The sequence below is a fragment of the Mercurialis annua genome, linkage group LG1-X, assembly GCF_937616625.2.
Source record: "Mercurialis annua linkage group LG1-X, ddMerAnnu1.2, whole genome shotgun sequence".
Classification (NCBI taxonomy): Eukaryota; Viridiplantae; Streptophyta; class Magnoliopsida; order Malpighiales; family Euphorbiaceae; genus Mercurialis; species Mercurialis annua.
Genome location: NC_065570.1, coordinates 11,582,245 through 11,598,927, shown reverse-complemented (window position 1 = coordinate 11,598,927; position 16,683 = coordinate 11,582,245). Strand labels below are relative to the sequence as shown.

The following is a 16,683-nucleotide window of genomic DNA, read 5'->3' as shown; positions in this document are numbered from 1 at the left end:
ATAATTTGTTGAAAATTTTAAACTTTTTTTATATTTTCATAAATAACATCTTATAAACAAATTCAAAATAATAATATAATTTATTTAAAAAGCTAATAAACATAAAAATAATTATTTACCCCAAAAACATTACTAAAAAGAAAAAAAATACCTAAAACAGAATATTCAAAAAATAGAAGCATCCTTTGAAATTTTGACAAAGTAGTATTACTATAACATAATTAAATTCTCATAAAAAAAAAAACATAATCTACTGAGGGTAATATAGTCTTTTGATATAAAGTCAAAGAGGCAGTCCTGCTATTCTAAGAATTACCTCACTACTACTAGCTAGTACTATAACAATTTGTACTAAAACGACCACACGTTTCTTCCAAAAAATCAAAATATGTCATTTGGTGAAGTCAAAAGAACAACAAATTCACATTTTCAAAACTCAACGCTTATATATACACACCATTGTCTTAACCCTAATTCTCACTTCCATTTTCATAACCTTTTCAACATTTTCATTTTCTTCAATGGCCATGAAAAGAACTAGAGATAATTCCGAGATCGAAAACATAGACATGGCGAAATGTCTAATGCTTCTTTCTTATAGCCTAGGGCACAACAAATTACCAACAAAACAACCGACTAGTATGGTTAATGATCACGTTTTCGAATGCAAAACGTGTAACAAAAAATTCTCGTCGTTTCAAGCTCTTGGCGGTCATAGAGCGAGCCATAAGAGATCCAGATTATTCGTGGATGGTGCAACTGCGAGTAGCGATATTGATCTTGCAGTTGTAGCTACGGTAAAGAAGCCGAAGATGCACGAGTGCTCTATTTGTGGCGTAGAGTTTGCTTTAGGGCAAGCTTTGGGTGGTCATATGCGGAGGCATAGAGCTGCTGCCATGGCTAAAAATGATCATCATATCGCTTCGAAATTGCCGGTTCTAAGAAGATCGAATAGTAGCAAGAGGGTGTATGGACTTGACTTGAATCTAACTCCTTTGGAGAATGATCTTGAGTATTTGTTTGGGAAGATGGCTCCTAAAGTTGATCTTTTCATCTGAATCTTCTTTTTAACTTTGTTTTTGGATTTTTGTTCTTATTCTTTCAATATTTCTTCATTTATTTTGTACAATCGTTAGTTTTAGGTCCATTCTTTCTATTTATCAATTTTTTGTTGTAATTAATTAGCTGAAAATTTTCAGTTGAAGACTTTTATATTAAACCGTTTGTCTGATATAATTCTTTGATCCAATTCATTTGGTAACTTAGTAAATTTATTAACTTAATAAACTATCATTTTCATCTTATCAAAAAAACTTTCATTTTCAAAAGAAATTTTATTACATAAACTAATTAAAAGCCAATAAATCAATTATTATGAAAGCCAGATTTCTAAGAATAAAAAAAAAGTTAATATATTTTCCTAACAAAAGTTACATACGATCTATCATAATTTATAGGAAAATGAACTATTACGTCCACAACTATGATAAACTTGATAAACATATCTTGAATAAAAAAGGGAAAAATATTCTTAGTTACCTAAATTTATTCATCATTTGCCAGATATATCATAATTTTAAAATTGAGTTTATTACACTATATACTGTAATATATCAATTTACACAATGTTACGATGTCAAGTTTCATTTTTGAAGAATACAAAGTTTACTTTTTCTTGTTCATTTTTAACCTTTTCATTTTCATAAATAGGACTCCTAGATTATGTATTAACTGAATTCAACCTACTCATTCATTTTCTTCAAAATTAGAAAGTTGTCGCCGTTTTACATATTCCCCAACCCTTCGATCCACCGGTTGCACCTCCGTTCTTCCACTAGTTGACACCTTTGTTCTTCCTCTGTCGCCACAACGTACCGCCTTCCTCTTCTTCTTCTTCTTCATGAATCGCAACTGGAGAACGCTGAAACGAGACTCAACTTTGCAAAATAGATGAAAGCGTTGTGGTTTGATTGCTGTAATTAGTGGCGCTTCTACAAGTGAAAGCATCAATGGTGGAGGCCGCGGTGGTGGGTTCGGGTTCCGTTATGAAGGCCATCCTTCTTTCCAGCTGTCGTTCTTCCCACGACCTTCATCCAACGCCATCAACAACGTCACCACTAATGGAGGCGGCGTTCTGCTTTTCCGATGGAGGCGGTGGTTGTTCTACAATGATCTTGTAGTGATTTCTTTGTGATTTGCATCGTTGTCTGATTTGATAGTTGTGGAGGATGGTTGTCGGTGGTGATCTGATTTTGGTGCTGCACTCTTAGTGTTTGAAGAAATGCTTATGAGAATATGGAGGCGACGGCATTTCTATAATGATTTGGGTGTTGGTTAACTAATGGCTAACCTTATATATCTATAATGTTTTGGGTGTTGGTTAACCAATGATTAACCTAGGATAAACGTTGGCTGTTTTGCAATCATGCTTTTGATTTTTCTAATGTAACTTTTTTTTTATTTGTATATCTGTAATTGTTTGGGTGTTGGTTAACCAATGATTAACCTTGAGTAAACCACTGGTTAACTTGTAATAAATTTTATTTTAAATATATTGTTAATAAATCGTTATTTTACTGCTGATAAACTTCAATTGTGTATTTCAAATAAATTGTACCTTTTAAAAAAATTATTAATTTTATTTTTAGTACACTATTAGTGAACTGAGTAAACCGCTGATTAACATATAGTAATTAATTTTTTAGTAAACCAAAATTGTGCATTTACAGTATTAATAATTTTTTTAATAACAGTTAGTAACCTTTTAATATACCATTTGTTAATCAAAATCATATTTTTTATATTCAAAAAGTAAAAATTATATTTTAAAAAAAATTGACGTATTTTTGAAAATATTTATCTTTTATATATACTTATCTAAAGATGCCTTTAAAATTTGGCCAGTTTTATCCATCATATTTTTGAGTGTTTTCAAATATATTCATGCTTAATTTTTAGCAAACATAACACGATATTATATATGCCAAGTAGGATAAATTATGAACACATAAATGTATAATATTGCGTCATGTCATCTCTAAACAAGTTGTGTGTATATTTGATAAAAATTGAACAAATGATGGATTAAAGTGATTGTTTTAAAATCATGATATATTTGACAGGATGTTATAGTTATCAATAGATAAAAATATTTTAGCTTAAAAACTTGATTTTGATCTAATAACTTCACATTTTGAGATATCCAAGCAAATAAAAAAATAAATCAGATTGATGAAAATTCAATATTTTTAATTATTTTAATGATAAATTAGTTTATATTTAAAGAGCAGAAAAAATTAATTTTCTTATCATAATAAACATAAAATTTTGATATTTCTTAAAATTAAGTAATTTTTTTGTATTTTAGAAGTGGTTACTCTTCGACAGAATAAAAAGCAGAATAAAAAAACTAATAAATATGTCTAGGTCGTAACTAGTTGTACGCTATAGCTTTTATGGACTTGTTATATTTTAAAAGCATACATTTTATTTTCAAAATTATTATTACATAAATGTTTATGTATATAATATAGGTATATTAATTAAATATACACACACAATCACCCAGACATGCTCTTTTCTGCGATGCGCGATATGAAGTCTTTGCATTTTAGGTGCGCCTAGCGCCTTTAACAACTACGGATAGAATAAACTAGAACCTCAAGCATGAGCACATTACCTGGATAAAATGTGGTAATATTACCTAGTTTAAATGGGGTTTTTTACATAACATTTCGACTGATAGAAGGATCAAATGGGAATCCCTCCTAAATCTGTGCTATTGATATAGTAAAAGTTTCTATGCATTCAGTATCACTAAATAAGTATAAGATAGAAGACTCAATATAAGATGGATGATGAAAATAAACTCCCTCGTGTCACATCTCTAAATCCAATCCACATAAATGCCAATCAAATCGTGAAAATGTCAAAAATGTTGAAGTAATACAAGAGTAATTAATAAAGATTGCTAATTACGTATAAAGTCATCACCGAAAATGTCAAAAATGTTGAAGCAACAAGAGTAACTAGAAGAGATTGTAATTACATATAAATCACTACCTTTACACCTATTTTCAATTTAATCACGCTCTTTAAAAATTGTAATATAAAACCAACCTCTCAAAAAAAATTCAAATCCATCACCGTTCAAAATCCGGCGAATTTTTGTTGACTATGCAAACGGAAAATGATGTGGCAGACAATTATAGTAAAAGGGTTAATTACATATTAAGTCACCACATTTACACTCCTTTTCAATTTTATCACGACCTTTATTATTTTTTCAAATTTATCACGAAATGTCGTTTGAAATTCACCGGATTTAAAACTGTGATAGATTTGGAAAAAAATTGAAAGGTGGTCGTTCAATATGACAACTTTTAGAGGTCGTGATAAAAATAAAAAAGAGTAAGGTAATGATTTAATATGTAATCAACTCTAAAATTAAAATCAATAATAATAATGACATCTAAACATCATCTAAATTGTCAAGTATCATATCCTTTCTGAAAAGCAATTTTAAATAGGGAAGAACACTAGGGAGCATCGGCAAATCGGCTATGTTAATAGACATGAGGTCAAATGCAATGCATGTTTTCTTCATGCTTACCTCGTCCAATACAGGAATTTTTGGGTATCTTTGGCTAAAGTGGGTTAGAATCGTACGATATGCATCAGCAGAATCTCCCACTTCTATTGCTTCCTTAGTTGTGCTGTGATTTTTTGCTATAGCCTCCCCCACCATACAATCCTCAAACGTTGCCTGCAAATAATAATCAGAAGTAAAATCAATCAAAGAAAGAGTTAAAAACAAGCATCACTTGAGTTTTATTTAGCATAATATAACACTTTTATATCTATTGCTTCAGTATTAGCAACTTCAGCCTAAATTTTATTAACAGCAGTACACTTTACTCCTTAATTATAAACTTTCATCACTAAAAAGGAATTACTCTTTAGTTCCTTGAAGTTTTCTACATGTAAAAATATTTAAGCTACCCCTTAAGAAAGCAAACCCTTTTCATCAATAATACTAAATATCAAAAATTATTTTTTATGAATAAATAACAAACTGTATTTTAGAAGAACCCCTCAATGGGATTTTATTTTAAATAGCCTTAAAAGAAGATAACATAATCAAGTAAATAAACAAATATTCTTGAAAAAGTCCATTCAGAAAATACTTGTATCCTATTCTTCAATAACCTATCAAGTCAACCAACCATCAAGGATCTGAGGAACCAATAAAAGAATGCTGAAAAACCACCTTCATTTGTTTATTTATGTTTCACTTGACTAGATTTTTTTTTTGTTATTTACTTTTTCTTGATTGGAAAGAGGGAAAATGAGACAAGATGGCTTTAAACCAAATGCTAAATTGGTGGAAGAAAACCCAATAGGCAACTATATATGTAGTTGCCATATTGATGTGAAAAGAAGCAATAAAATTAAGCTATATAAAAGCGAACCTAACCCTTCAGGACAAGATTTTCAAAGTTTGAGCTTATAACATGTGGAACTTGCATGATACTTACCTCATGTATCAGAATGGTAGCTCCAAGAGACGCTTCAATCACTTCTGGACAAGGTCTAGTGTCGCCTGAGTACACAAGTTTCCACCCTGGCAACACCTCTCCAACACTATTGATTCTCTCTGCTGATTTCAGGACAACACCAAATGCCTCAGGACAATGCACAACACGAAAACTAATCAGTCTATCCAGTCCTGCTTCACGGAGAACCACTTTCAATTTCTTTAGTAGTGGAGAAGCCTCACTTTCAACTGGAATACTAAGCTTTATTTTCTTGGAACCGCCACTGTGCAGACACGTTTCTGCGACAAATGAAGTACTTGTACCCATACTCTGCATAATTTTATTGTTAACGTCTTCAACTTTTTTGGGAACTTGTGAAAACAATTGATCCAGATTTGAGTCAATCTCACACTCCAAAGCATCCCATGACGCTGCCATTGTCTTCCTACAATCAAGGAAACACATGTCTAGATCTTCTAGTTTTTGATATGCATCTAGAAACTGTTCTAGCTGCACTGGCCCTATAACCAGTAACTGTTCATGGGGCACTCCTTTCAACAAATCATGTCGCAGAGCAAGTATTCTTGCCACACCCGCATGGTGATCTGCATGAATATGAGAAATCCAAATGCATCTTAGATTTCTCACAGCACTGTCAGCACCCTCCATGCCAAATCTGTTAAAGTACACCAACTGTTTTGTCAAAAAGAAACAAATTACAAACAATCTAACGTGTGATTTATAAGAATTTCAATTGCTACCTTCTTCTGAGTTGTGCCAGAGTTCCCTCCCCACAATCTAGAAGCATGCTACCTTTGGAGAAAAGATCAATGTAGATGGAAGTGACATTACGATATTTAGACGGCTGTGATGAACCAGTACCCAGAAAAACAATCTCCAGGTCATCTCTCCGTATATTTTTCAGAAAAATAGGGGAATGGATCCTATCCATATGTGGCTTCTGAAACACAACTGCACCATCTTCCATTGCAGTCAAATCATCTGCTGTTCCTGCAGGCTTGTGCCATATTTGGCTGACTTGCTGGACAGCATCTACAATCTCTGGAACCTCCAATAGTAACTCGTCAATGATTTCTGAGGGAGAAACCAGACTTGGAACATTGGATTTGTCTAATCCAAGTTGACTATGGGGACGCAGAGTGAACTACACAACATGATACAAGAAAACAAATCTTATCATTTGAAGGATTAGACATGTAAAACAAGTCATAAACAATATAACAAAACTACTTTCATAGTAGTTTAGACTGTTAAAAGGTGTCTCGTTTAGAAAGAAACACTTGATTATCATGCATTCAACAAAAAAGGCCAATGCTCTTTGATTTTATTTTGCACATAGATTTTACATTAACACAAATAACTGGAAAACATCACTGTAGTGGTTGTGCAAGAAATTAGTCAAGAAAAACAAAACTCAGAATTTAAAATGTAGATTTTTGATCTAGAATGAATCATGGAAAGAGATGAAGATAGAGATTCAAGAAAAATATCTGCCAGGTATTCATACTCCTCTTATGTCTTTGTAAAACGTGTTCGTGCAACCTATAAATTCACAGATAAAATTACCAACGTGCTTCCATATTTCAAACCGTGATTCATTATGGTAATCAGTAATCAATAAAATAAACTTATTGTTGATGGTGAAAGTTGCATGAATACAGTGTAAGAATCAACTATTGAGTCTTTCAATCTTCCTGCTGAACCACATCCACAACTATATTATGTGGATTAGCAGTTCATTATTTGGTTAACACATCATTCCCTTGTAAGTATTAAACATGATGCTTGTCGTGATAGTGGATATGGTGATGTTGTTCCTCTACGAGCAGTAACTCGCATTCAATCGGATCAACCTTGGTTCTATGATCAAGATGTGCATCATAATAAAATGGATTTAACACTTACTCTGTCCCAACTAGGAAGAAAATTGTTGTTTTGAAACTGTGAGCAGTCTTGATTTCAAAAGATATAACAAAACAGGGTTTAAATTTTAGGCCTACATGCACCAAAAATCGCCAACTTTCGTGTGTTTTTGGTATTTAACATAATCTTTTAAATTTTGCATATTTAACATGAACTTTCAAAAAATTTGCAATTAAGACCACAATTGCATTTCCTTTGAAAAATGGTGCCGTTTTACACCCAAACTGTACTGTTTTACATCCAAAATGGTGCCGTTTTACATTCAAAACGGTCTCATGGTCTTAATTGCAAAAAAATTGAAAGTTCATATTAAATATGCCAAAATTAAAAGATTATGTTAAATACTAAAAACACGCAAAACTAAGCCTAAATTTTAAGTATAGAAGTTAATAAAGGATGCCAACCAGATAAAACTTCAAAGCATGCAGTCTAATTCTCCAAAAGATGGAGAAAAAGAATAGGAACAGCAAGACAAAACAGTATATCTATATGCAGGAATTTCTGGGCGGCAAACAAGACAGAATCATTTAAAATACTTCACCGACAAGAAAAAAAGGCAGAACAACAATGACAACAGCTATGGGAACTGAACAGCAAGCTGATCAACATGAAAATGGGCATAAAATCAAATCCTGCAACCTTAAAGCCTTATACAACAAAATCTTACAATTTGCAAATATATTGGTAGAATGGTAGAAATAAAGGAAAATTTACATTGACAGCAACCCGAACAAATCTTTGCATGATGATTATCAACATATAGATGAGTCAAAGAAGATTATTTTAGTTGCTAAAAATTTCAAGCACGTTAATTGTTATCAATGATCACGAATAGAAGATGGCAGTGCAACAGATTGACGTTTTGCTTCTTAGACATTTCAAAACTTGAGGTCTAGATTTCTCTGACTTAGGGAGAATGAAGTCAACGAACTCTACATGTGGAGAGTCATTTAAAATTAGAGTAGAGAGTGAAATTCACTCTCTGGAGAGTCATTTTCACTCTATACTTCATTAAAGACAAAATTTCAAATTTTAAAATAAGTTGGTTATTTTTCATTTGACTTGTATTATTTAGAATTTTTAAATTTTAAAACTGAATAAATAAATCAATATTATTAATATTTTTTATTTTTTAATATTTTAATATTTTTTACAAAAATAAAAATAAAATAAAGAGTAAATATTAGAGTCTATTGGAGTAAATCTAAATATATTACTCTTTATATTAACAATTATGCTCTTTAAAATAAAGAGCACCATTGGAGATGCTCACACATTTCAAACTTGGGAGATCCACCTCAAATAAATCTTATAATTTGTCAATGTAGGCAACTCATTTTCAAAGGACTTTTTTCCACCTATTGGCTGATTATTTTTCTACTTTTCTGAGAAAAATCTTATCAATCGAACATCTTTTTTTCCCTCACGTTAACATTTTGAATATTGTATTGTATGTGAACTATTTTCCTTTACTTATTTATAGCCCTTAAATTTTTCCCTACCAATTTGAATGATATAAGTGTAATAAACTAAATACCATGGCTAGAAATTAACTAATTTCTCATAACCTCAACCAAAAAGATAGAGGCACTTCTTACCAAATTACTAAGAAAATAACATAATTACAAAGAGGGGATAAATAAAAGAAAGTTTCTACCTTCAATAGGTTTTCAGAAATTGTGCTTTTGTAAGGTGGTGAAATAGGAGACTGCAAAAATATAACAAAAACTTTAGACTGCCATGGGATATTCCCAATAAACATTTTGCAGAACATAAAAACTTTACCAACCTCACTTGAGACCATGGAGCCTGTTGGAGAACTATTTTTCTGTTGAAGAGACCAAAAAGCAGGAAATGGGAAGAATTGAGGACACAAGTAATTAAGTCGTGCTGCCATTATTGTACTGGATTTTAGAATTGGAATTTCCATATTCTTCCTGCAGATAGTATGAAACTAAAATGAACCATAATGAAGTGTAGGTATGAAAGAAAAACAAAGAAAAGCGACTCACGTTGCATGTCCAGCCATAATATGTTGGGCTGACTTAAAAAAATTCATCCATTTTTCGTAACTAGAACTTCTTACAACAGAAGGAGGAGTCAAGTGAATGATGCAATTCACAGTTTTGGTGCATTCTGAGGAGCTTCCCATTAATTCTGAATAATAAGCACTAAGAGACTGTGTAGCAAGTAATTCTTCAGCATGAGAGTTTGTTGGACAATCTATGATTATCACAATTGGACCAGGAATAGAAGGGCCTATTACATCACTAGGATGGACCTAATAATAAGGCAAGTAGACCATATATGTCATTATACAGAAACAAATTAACTCCATAGACATAAGAAAATATTTTTGTTCAACTTTTCTTTTTTAAATTACTTTTGCAACTCACCATAATATCAAGGGAATCCGACTTCACAGATTTCCCCTGTGTCAATTCTTTATATTTTGTCTTAACTGTTAGACCAAGAGCCTTAGCTTTTTCTGCATTAAACTTCCCCATAATTTCAGGTAATTCACAAACATACATCACAGATGTATCAATTGGTTTTCTATCATATCCTTCTTGACAACTTGGTTGTAAGAGAATTGCTGATATTTTGACAGCGTTAGAATGGGGAGCTACTGGAAAACTCCCTGTATGATCCATATCAGCATGTGATATGAGATGTGTGTGAACCATGGCAGCATGTGGAATGAAAGATTTCATTGCATCAACCAATAACTTAAGATCAGAAGGACCCCATATATTGACCTTGAGAATAAAAGAAACATGACTTCAAATAACAAAAAACATAAAACTTAATTATTAATAAAACGGTTAAAAGAAAAAACGCAAAATTGAAGTCAAACTAACACTCACAGACATCCCTTCTCCCATACCGGCCAAAGTTAAAAGTAGACCTGCAGAAGAGGATGGCCAGAGTAACTCTTATTGTGAAAGAGCATACGACTGAATTTTGAAACCATTGTAACAATTAATCAAACTACTTTAGTATGTAATAAACAATTTAAGATAATGACCCATCGTCAATACCAAGTTTCAGTTAAGGCATAGGAAAAACCTGGAAGTCCACCTACTGTCTCTGAGCAAACGCGAGAAAGACATATATGATCAATCTGAGAGTAAATTCACAAAGTTAATAGCCTTGTTAGAATAAAAACAATTAGAACATGAAAGTGTATGTAAAACAATGAGAACGTGGAAGTATATAATCAAATAATGATAACATGGAAGTACATTTGGAGATTAAACACTACATCTCATAAGTCATACCTTTGATAGTTTAATCTTATGCTCTGAACAGTATCTTTGAAACCCCTGTTATGACAACAGTAAATACTGAAATCATTAAGATTTTCAAAATTAATGTAATACTAATAGTAAGCATATATAAAACACTAAACATCAAATCCATTAAAAGAAGTAAACATAACCGGGGTTTACTTTTTAAACTGCAAATTAAGGATTACCTCCCCAACATTGAAGATGAACCTTTGATTGTCAAAAAATAGCAAAACTGAAGGCAATGTATCATGAGTATCCATTCCAGTCCCCAAAATCTATGACAAAATAAACAGTCAGTATAAGGACAAATTGATATACCATAAAGCAGTGAACTTAGTAACTATACAAAAATTCAGCAAACCAAGTGTCAAATTCAAAATAAATAAATAAAAGTACCTGAACATAGGCAGTGGTATTGATGGTATTCGTTTTGCAACCTTTCAACTGAAGATTCTTTGTTGGCACACCCACTTTATCCCCTCCCTTGGACCTCACTTCATTATACTTGTAAGCTTTAGTTCTTTCTTCCATTCGGAGTCCTGCAAAGTTTTTTATATCCAACAAAGTTAGATGTTTAAGCTACTAATAGTAAAGATAAGTGATTTCATAACATTCACACAACTAATGTAACCATCCAACGGAACAATTTGAACAAATGAAAAAAAAACATCATATTGATAAATTTCAAAACAATACACAAAGAAATCAGATTATAAAAGGGAATCTTCAACATTCAGAGTGCATGAAAAAGGTTGTGGATTTCCAAATGCCCAGAGAGCTGAGAAGAGTGTTTAAATGTAAGACAACTGTAAGATGATTATACCGAAGACATGTATGAAGATTTCATACAGATGCACAAAGATTATGCAGACACTCATAATACACAATATGTAGCATTCAGAAAGACTTGCAACGTATGAAAAAAAAAACAGGTTGATAGCAAGATGGTATCTTATTAATTTTATTTTTTTATTGCATAGCTTTATATTATTAGTTTGGCGTAATGGATTTTCAGTTATATTGTTCTGACTGAAACTTAAAGAATTAATAACATAGTAAGAATGCACTTGACTTGAATTAAGTTACAATGGATGGCACGTGCAAAATTATTTATATCAATCTAAGGTATACATGCATCTACCAAAAATACTTCAGTGTATAGGCAATATCAATATAAAGAATATGATGTTAATAGTCAATGATTGTTATCAATGCAGCATAAGATGTAGCATGAAATTCTTTCAAGGAGGCAGGAGCCGTACATTACAATGTCATTCAAATTGAATTCACATGTAACACTAGAAATGTACGGACTCACTTGGAGACATTGCTCACAGTTTGCCACTGGACTTTCAGCGGTGATCGGCTCGCTGGAATGTCGAGGGGAGAGATGAGGTGGTCTATTTATTCGTTGGAACTAAGGAAGCCATGTTATTGCTTGATAAGAGCTGATGATGGAGGCAATTATTGGTTTTTAAAGTGATATAATCTAGAGAAATTTATACAGTATAGGTGATAGAGGCGGTAATTGGAACTTGGAAGTAGGGCTACAATTAAGCCAAGTCGAGTCGAGCTTTGAGATGTTAAAGTTCAGCTCGTTATATGAAGTGAGATGTCTATGTTCAGTTCGAGCTTTGAGTTTTGAGCTCGAGCTCGGTTCATTTAGAATTTACAAAACTTGAGCTCTGCTCAAGTTCAGCTTATGTCTCGTTTGTTTAACACTTAATGAACAAGATAAGAATCGACCTCAAGCTCGACTCGTTTATCATCTAATGAACAAGAAACGAGCAGCTCTTCGTCTTTAACTCATTTAGGTGCTAAACTAGCCAGCCAAGTTCAAGCTCTATTTGTTTTCAGCTCGGCTCGTTTAGCACGTAAATAAATAAAATATGGGCTAAACTTAAATTCATATTAACTTGTTAACAAATTAAGAAGAAGAATAACACCTAACAATCAATTGTTCAAACACATAAAAAAACTAATTCAGCTATTCATTGCCTAAAAGCATTAATAAAAACATCAAATTTCCAAGGATATCCAACAAACCAAGACCATAATAATCTAAATATATATCTTCAGCCTCAAATAAAAGTCCACAGAGTTAAATTTGATTAAATTTACCAATTCAACCAAGAATTAAAAGTGTAATGATTACCTCCCAAAGAGCAGCAACGGCAGCCCCGGAAAATAACTATCGGCGGCACCGGAGGCGGAAGCGGACGGAAAGAATATAGCGCTGGCAGAAGCAGCGTCGGCGGCGGGCGGAAAGTAGACAGCACAGGCAGCGTCGAGGAAGAGGGAAAATTTTTTGTTTTGTATTTTGAATATATGCTTCGGGAGAAATTCTTATGTAGACTCGGTCTACCACGTCATCCGTAGACTAACCTATCATATTATGACACGTCATTAAAATGATGGCAATCTTGTAAATTCGTTTTTTTACTTATTTACACCTTTGAATAGTAATATTACAAGATTGCCATCATTTTAATGATGTGTCATAATATGATAGGTTTGATCTACGGATGACGTGGTAGACCGAGTCTACCTAAGAATTTCTCTATGCTTCGGACGAAGAGGAAGAAAATTACTGTGATTAAACGGTGTGTTTCGTATATAAGGTAGAGTAAAATCAAAAATATTTCACTGTTTTTTTCAGACCAAATGTCCTAAAAAAGCCAAACCTTTCATAAAAGTTTCATAAAAGTCCTGACCTTTTAATTTTGTCGATTTTGGCCAAAAACAAATTATTTGGTTTCAATTATGGCCAACTCTCAATTTGATTTCAATTTGCCTATGTGACGCCTATGTGGCGCCTATATGGCATGCCAAATACTAAAAGGTCAGGACTTTTGTGAAACCAAATAATTCATTTTTGGCCAAAATCGACAAAATTAAAAGGTCAGAACTTTTGTGAAACCAAATAATCAGTTTTTGACCAAAATCGACAAAATTCAAAGTTCAAGACTTTTGTGAAACTTTTATAAAAGATTTGGCCTTTTTACACCATTTGGCCTTTTTTTATCATTAAATTTTGGGATAAGATTAAAAATGTTTAATATATAGTTTGACCTCTGAACTTATACTTTTTTACCCATCTAACTCCTAAACTTAACGTCTCATCTATCAAACCTCTGAATTTGTTAAATAATCCGATTTGACCCCTGAACTTGATAATTACATAAATATTGAACTCCTCTGTGTACACCTGGCATTTGAAACATTTTAGAAAAAATTGTGTATAAAGAGGTTCAATGTTAACGTATTTATCAAGTTCAGGAGTCAAATCAGATTATTTAACAAGTTCAGAGGTTCGATAGGTGAGACATTAAATTTAGGGTTAAATAGGTAAATTAGTATAAGTTCAAAAGTCAAATTATGTATTCAACCGATAAACAATGACCTTATGTTTACTCAAAATCTTACTTGACGCTTTTATGTTTTTTCAATATCAATTTGGACTCTCATGTTTCATCCCTTCAACAAAAACACACACGAGTTAACAGAGCCATCCATTTCCGTTAGGATATCTGATATGGCATGTATTTTCTGCCATAAAACTCCAACGTGGCAATGTATGTTAGTAAAAAAGTATAAAAATGACTCTAATGTATAATCTGAGTTTCACATAAACACTTAATGTTTTCCGAATTTCAGTTATGACTCTAATATTTTTCAAATCTTCATTAATTAATATTATATGACATCAATTTAAGGACATATGGAAATACAAAATCTTGATTCAGTAAAAATTCATCTTCTATAAAAAAGAGATTAAATGGCATCTTTTTATACTATTAATTTTTACTAAGATATAATTTTATTTAAATTACACAAATAAACAAGTAAAAATCATCTCGAGAAAAAAATTCTCTTATTGATATGAAATTATAGTTTACTTATTAAAATAAAAATAATTACATTACGGTAATTAAAACAAAAAAATATTACATCACTAATGTTAATTCAGTTAGGATTTTTCATGTTCATAAGTCTTTAAATTACCAAAATTTTTGCCATCTAATTTTTTATTTATTAGTAACAAAAATTATTTTAAATATTATACTTGAATTATTTATTTTAGCAAATAAATTATAGTTTTATTAATAAAAAAATTAGGTATAGATGATCTACAATAAGGTGTAAACGTATTTTTAACCTATATGTTATATTGAGCACATAAAAAATATTTATTGTTTTGAATGTCTATCCAGATCCAATTCTAATAGGATTAGTTAGACAATCACAATTTATTTCAAAACTGATAAGAATATAAAAATTTTAAGATTGTCATGAAATCTGTAATTAGTGGTTGTATGGGTATTTAAGATGGTAAATTATAAAACCAGTCTCACTTTTACATCATATTTAGATTTTGTGCATGTAATTCGAAGAAAATCCACTTTTGTCTATTATGTCTTAGAAATCTCTAGGCTTAAACTCTTGTTTCGGTATATGTGCTTTTTGTTTCCCATGCCGGTTCAAATGGAGTAATATGCCAATCATGAATACATTACATGTTTACATTTATTTCTATACTTATTTTCAGTCATTTACCTTCCAACACTTATTTATAGTCGTTCTAGTTGATGGGATTGTTATTGCCTATATAACTTGAATTTAATCTACTTGAAATATGCCTTCTAAATTGGTAAAACTAATAAACCAAGAGTTAATTGTGTCTAGAAATTCGAATCTTTTGACTTGATGCACGACGTCTTATACATCCATAAACGAGTGAGACATTAAGTTGGTAGAAAAAGTATTTCTAACATAGCTAGGTGGTGACTTCATTTCCAGTTAAAGCATCGGGTTACCATAAGACTGAGCGAACCAGAGGCCACCCTCCGCTCGCAATTCCTAACATAACTATTCTTCATCGATTCTAGCAGTGGGGTTGCCGAATTTTCTTTTTCAGTTGTCATAATTCTTTTTTGGTATGAGTTGCCGTTAGTTTAATGTGTTTAGGGTTTAATTAAATGATATAAAGTGGTTAAAATAAAAAATGGTTCTTATTTTTTTAGTTAAAAATTAATATGGTATTTAAACTTTTGAAATTATAAGGAAATAATATATTTTAAAAATAATTAAATATCCATTTTATGAATGAAATAAATATTAAGAACTATTTTAAATTTTTAGCCATATAAAACCGGAGAGTGTGTTCACTCTCGGGGGTGAGAGTCGGGAAGGGGGTATTTGATATGTGTTTGCCGAATTTTGGGATAATCTGATCCACTTTTACAAAACTGGGCTTATTTGATATTTCGTGTCAAGTTCAGGGGGGTTTTGATCTTTTACTCTTTTTAAATAACTTCCACTAGTATTTATGGTTAATTATATTTGAATTTTAAATTTTTATTAGTTGTAAATGAAACTTCTTATATATGGAAAATAAAGAATTAATTTTTAATTTTAACTATTTTTACTAATTGTTTATGCAACTCCTAATATGAAAAATATATTGAATCTTTTTATAATAATTTAAATTTATTTTTTTTAACAAGAATAAATATATCCTATGTTATTTGTTAGTGGGAGTTAAGGGAGATTATTTAATACTATTATTATTTACATTTTAAACAGGCAATGGCCTAGAGAAGAGTCAGGAGTCGAACTCCTACCTCATGCACATTTAAGGACTTGGCTTAATAAGTGCAATTCTGTTTTTTTTTTTTTTTTGGATAATTGGAGAGGAAAGCGCTTGTGTGAATAATTGAATCCACGATCTTGATAATTTATTGTCCAGTGTTTTTATTATTTGAGGTATAACTCGTTTATAGTGCAAACTTATTACAACTGCAAACATAAATATTTGAATAATTGACTTATAGTTATTTTTTACATTATTATACATCAATGGACATGCATTATAATCTTATATATATAATTGTTTTTGGAAAATAATA

General features: G+C 31.4%; 2 protein-coding genes across 2 annotated transcripts; one reads left to right on the top strand and one right to left on the bottom strand.

Moving 5' to 3' along the window:
- The first annotated feature begins 500 nt into the window (after window positions 1-500).
- On the top strand, window positions 501-1,219 carry LOC126665531 (zinc finger protein ZAT11-like). Its single transcript, XM_050358353.1, has one exon. The coding sequence runs from the start codon at window positions 522-524 to the stop codon at window positions 1,056-1,058; it is 537 nt and encodes a 178-aa protein (XP_050214310.1). The 5' UTR covers window positions 501-521; the 3' UTR covers window positions 1,059-1,219.
- Window positions 1,220-3,858: 2,639 nt separating this feature from the next.
- On the bottom strand, window positions 3,859-13,106 carry LOC126665360 (tRNAse Z TRZ4, mitochondrial-like). The gene is made up of 13 exons (XM_050358138.2): window positions 12,930-13,106; window positions 11,171-11,313; window positions 10,960-11,049; window positions 10,763-10,807; window positions 10,551-10,605; window positions 10,349-10,389; window positions 9,878-10,240; window positions 9,494-9,762; window positions 9,271-9,418; window positions 9,139-9,189; window positions 6,299-6,702; window positions 5,538-6,213; window positions 3,859-4,765 (listed from the first exon to the last, which is right to left on the bottom strand). The coding sequence occupies exons 2-13, from the start codon at window positions 11,303-11,305 to the stop codon at window positions 4,472-4,474; spliced, it is 2,571 nt and encodes an 856-aa protein (XP_050214095.1). The 5' UTR covers window positions 11,306-11,313; window positions 12,930-13,106; the 3' UTR covers window positions 3,859-4,471.
- Window positions 13,107-16,683: the final 3,577 nt, after the last annotated feature.

Excerpts from the sequence above, each read along its gene's own strand:
- LOC126665531 (XM_050358353.1), top strand. The coding sequence starts at position 522 with ATGGCCATGAAAAGAACTAGAGATAATTCCGAGATCGAAAACATAGAC.
- LOC126665360 (XM_050358138.2), bottom strand. The coding sequence starts at position 11,305 with ATGGAAGAAAGAACTAAAGCTTACAAGTATAATGAAGTGAGGTCCAAG. Across the intron at positions 10,606-10,762 it reads ATAAGATTAAACTATCAAAG|ATTGATCATATATGTCTTTC; the intron begins GTATGACTTATG and ends ATTTACTCTCAG. Across the intron at positions 9,190-9,270 it reads GCTCCATGGTCTCAAGTGAG|TCTCCTATTTCACCACCTTA; the intron begins GTTGGTAAAGTT and ends ATATTTTTGCAG.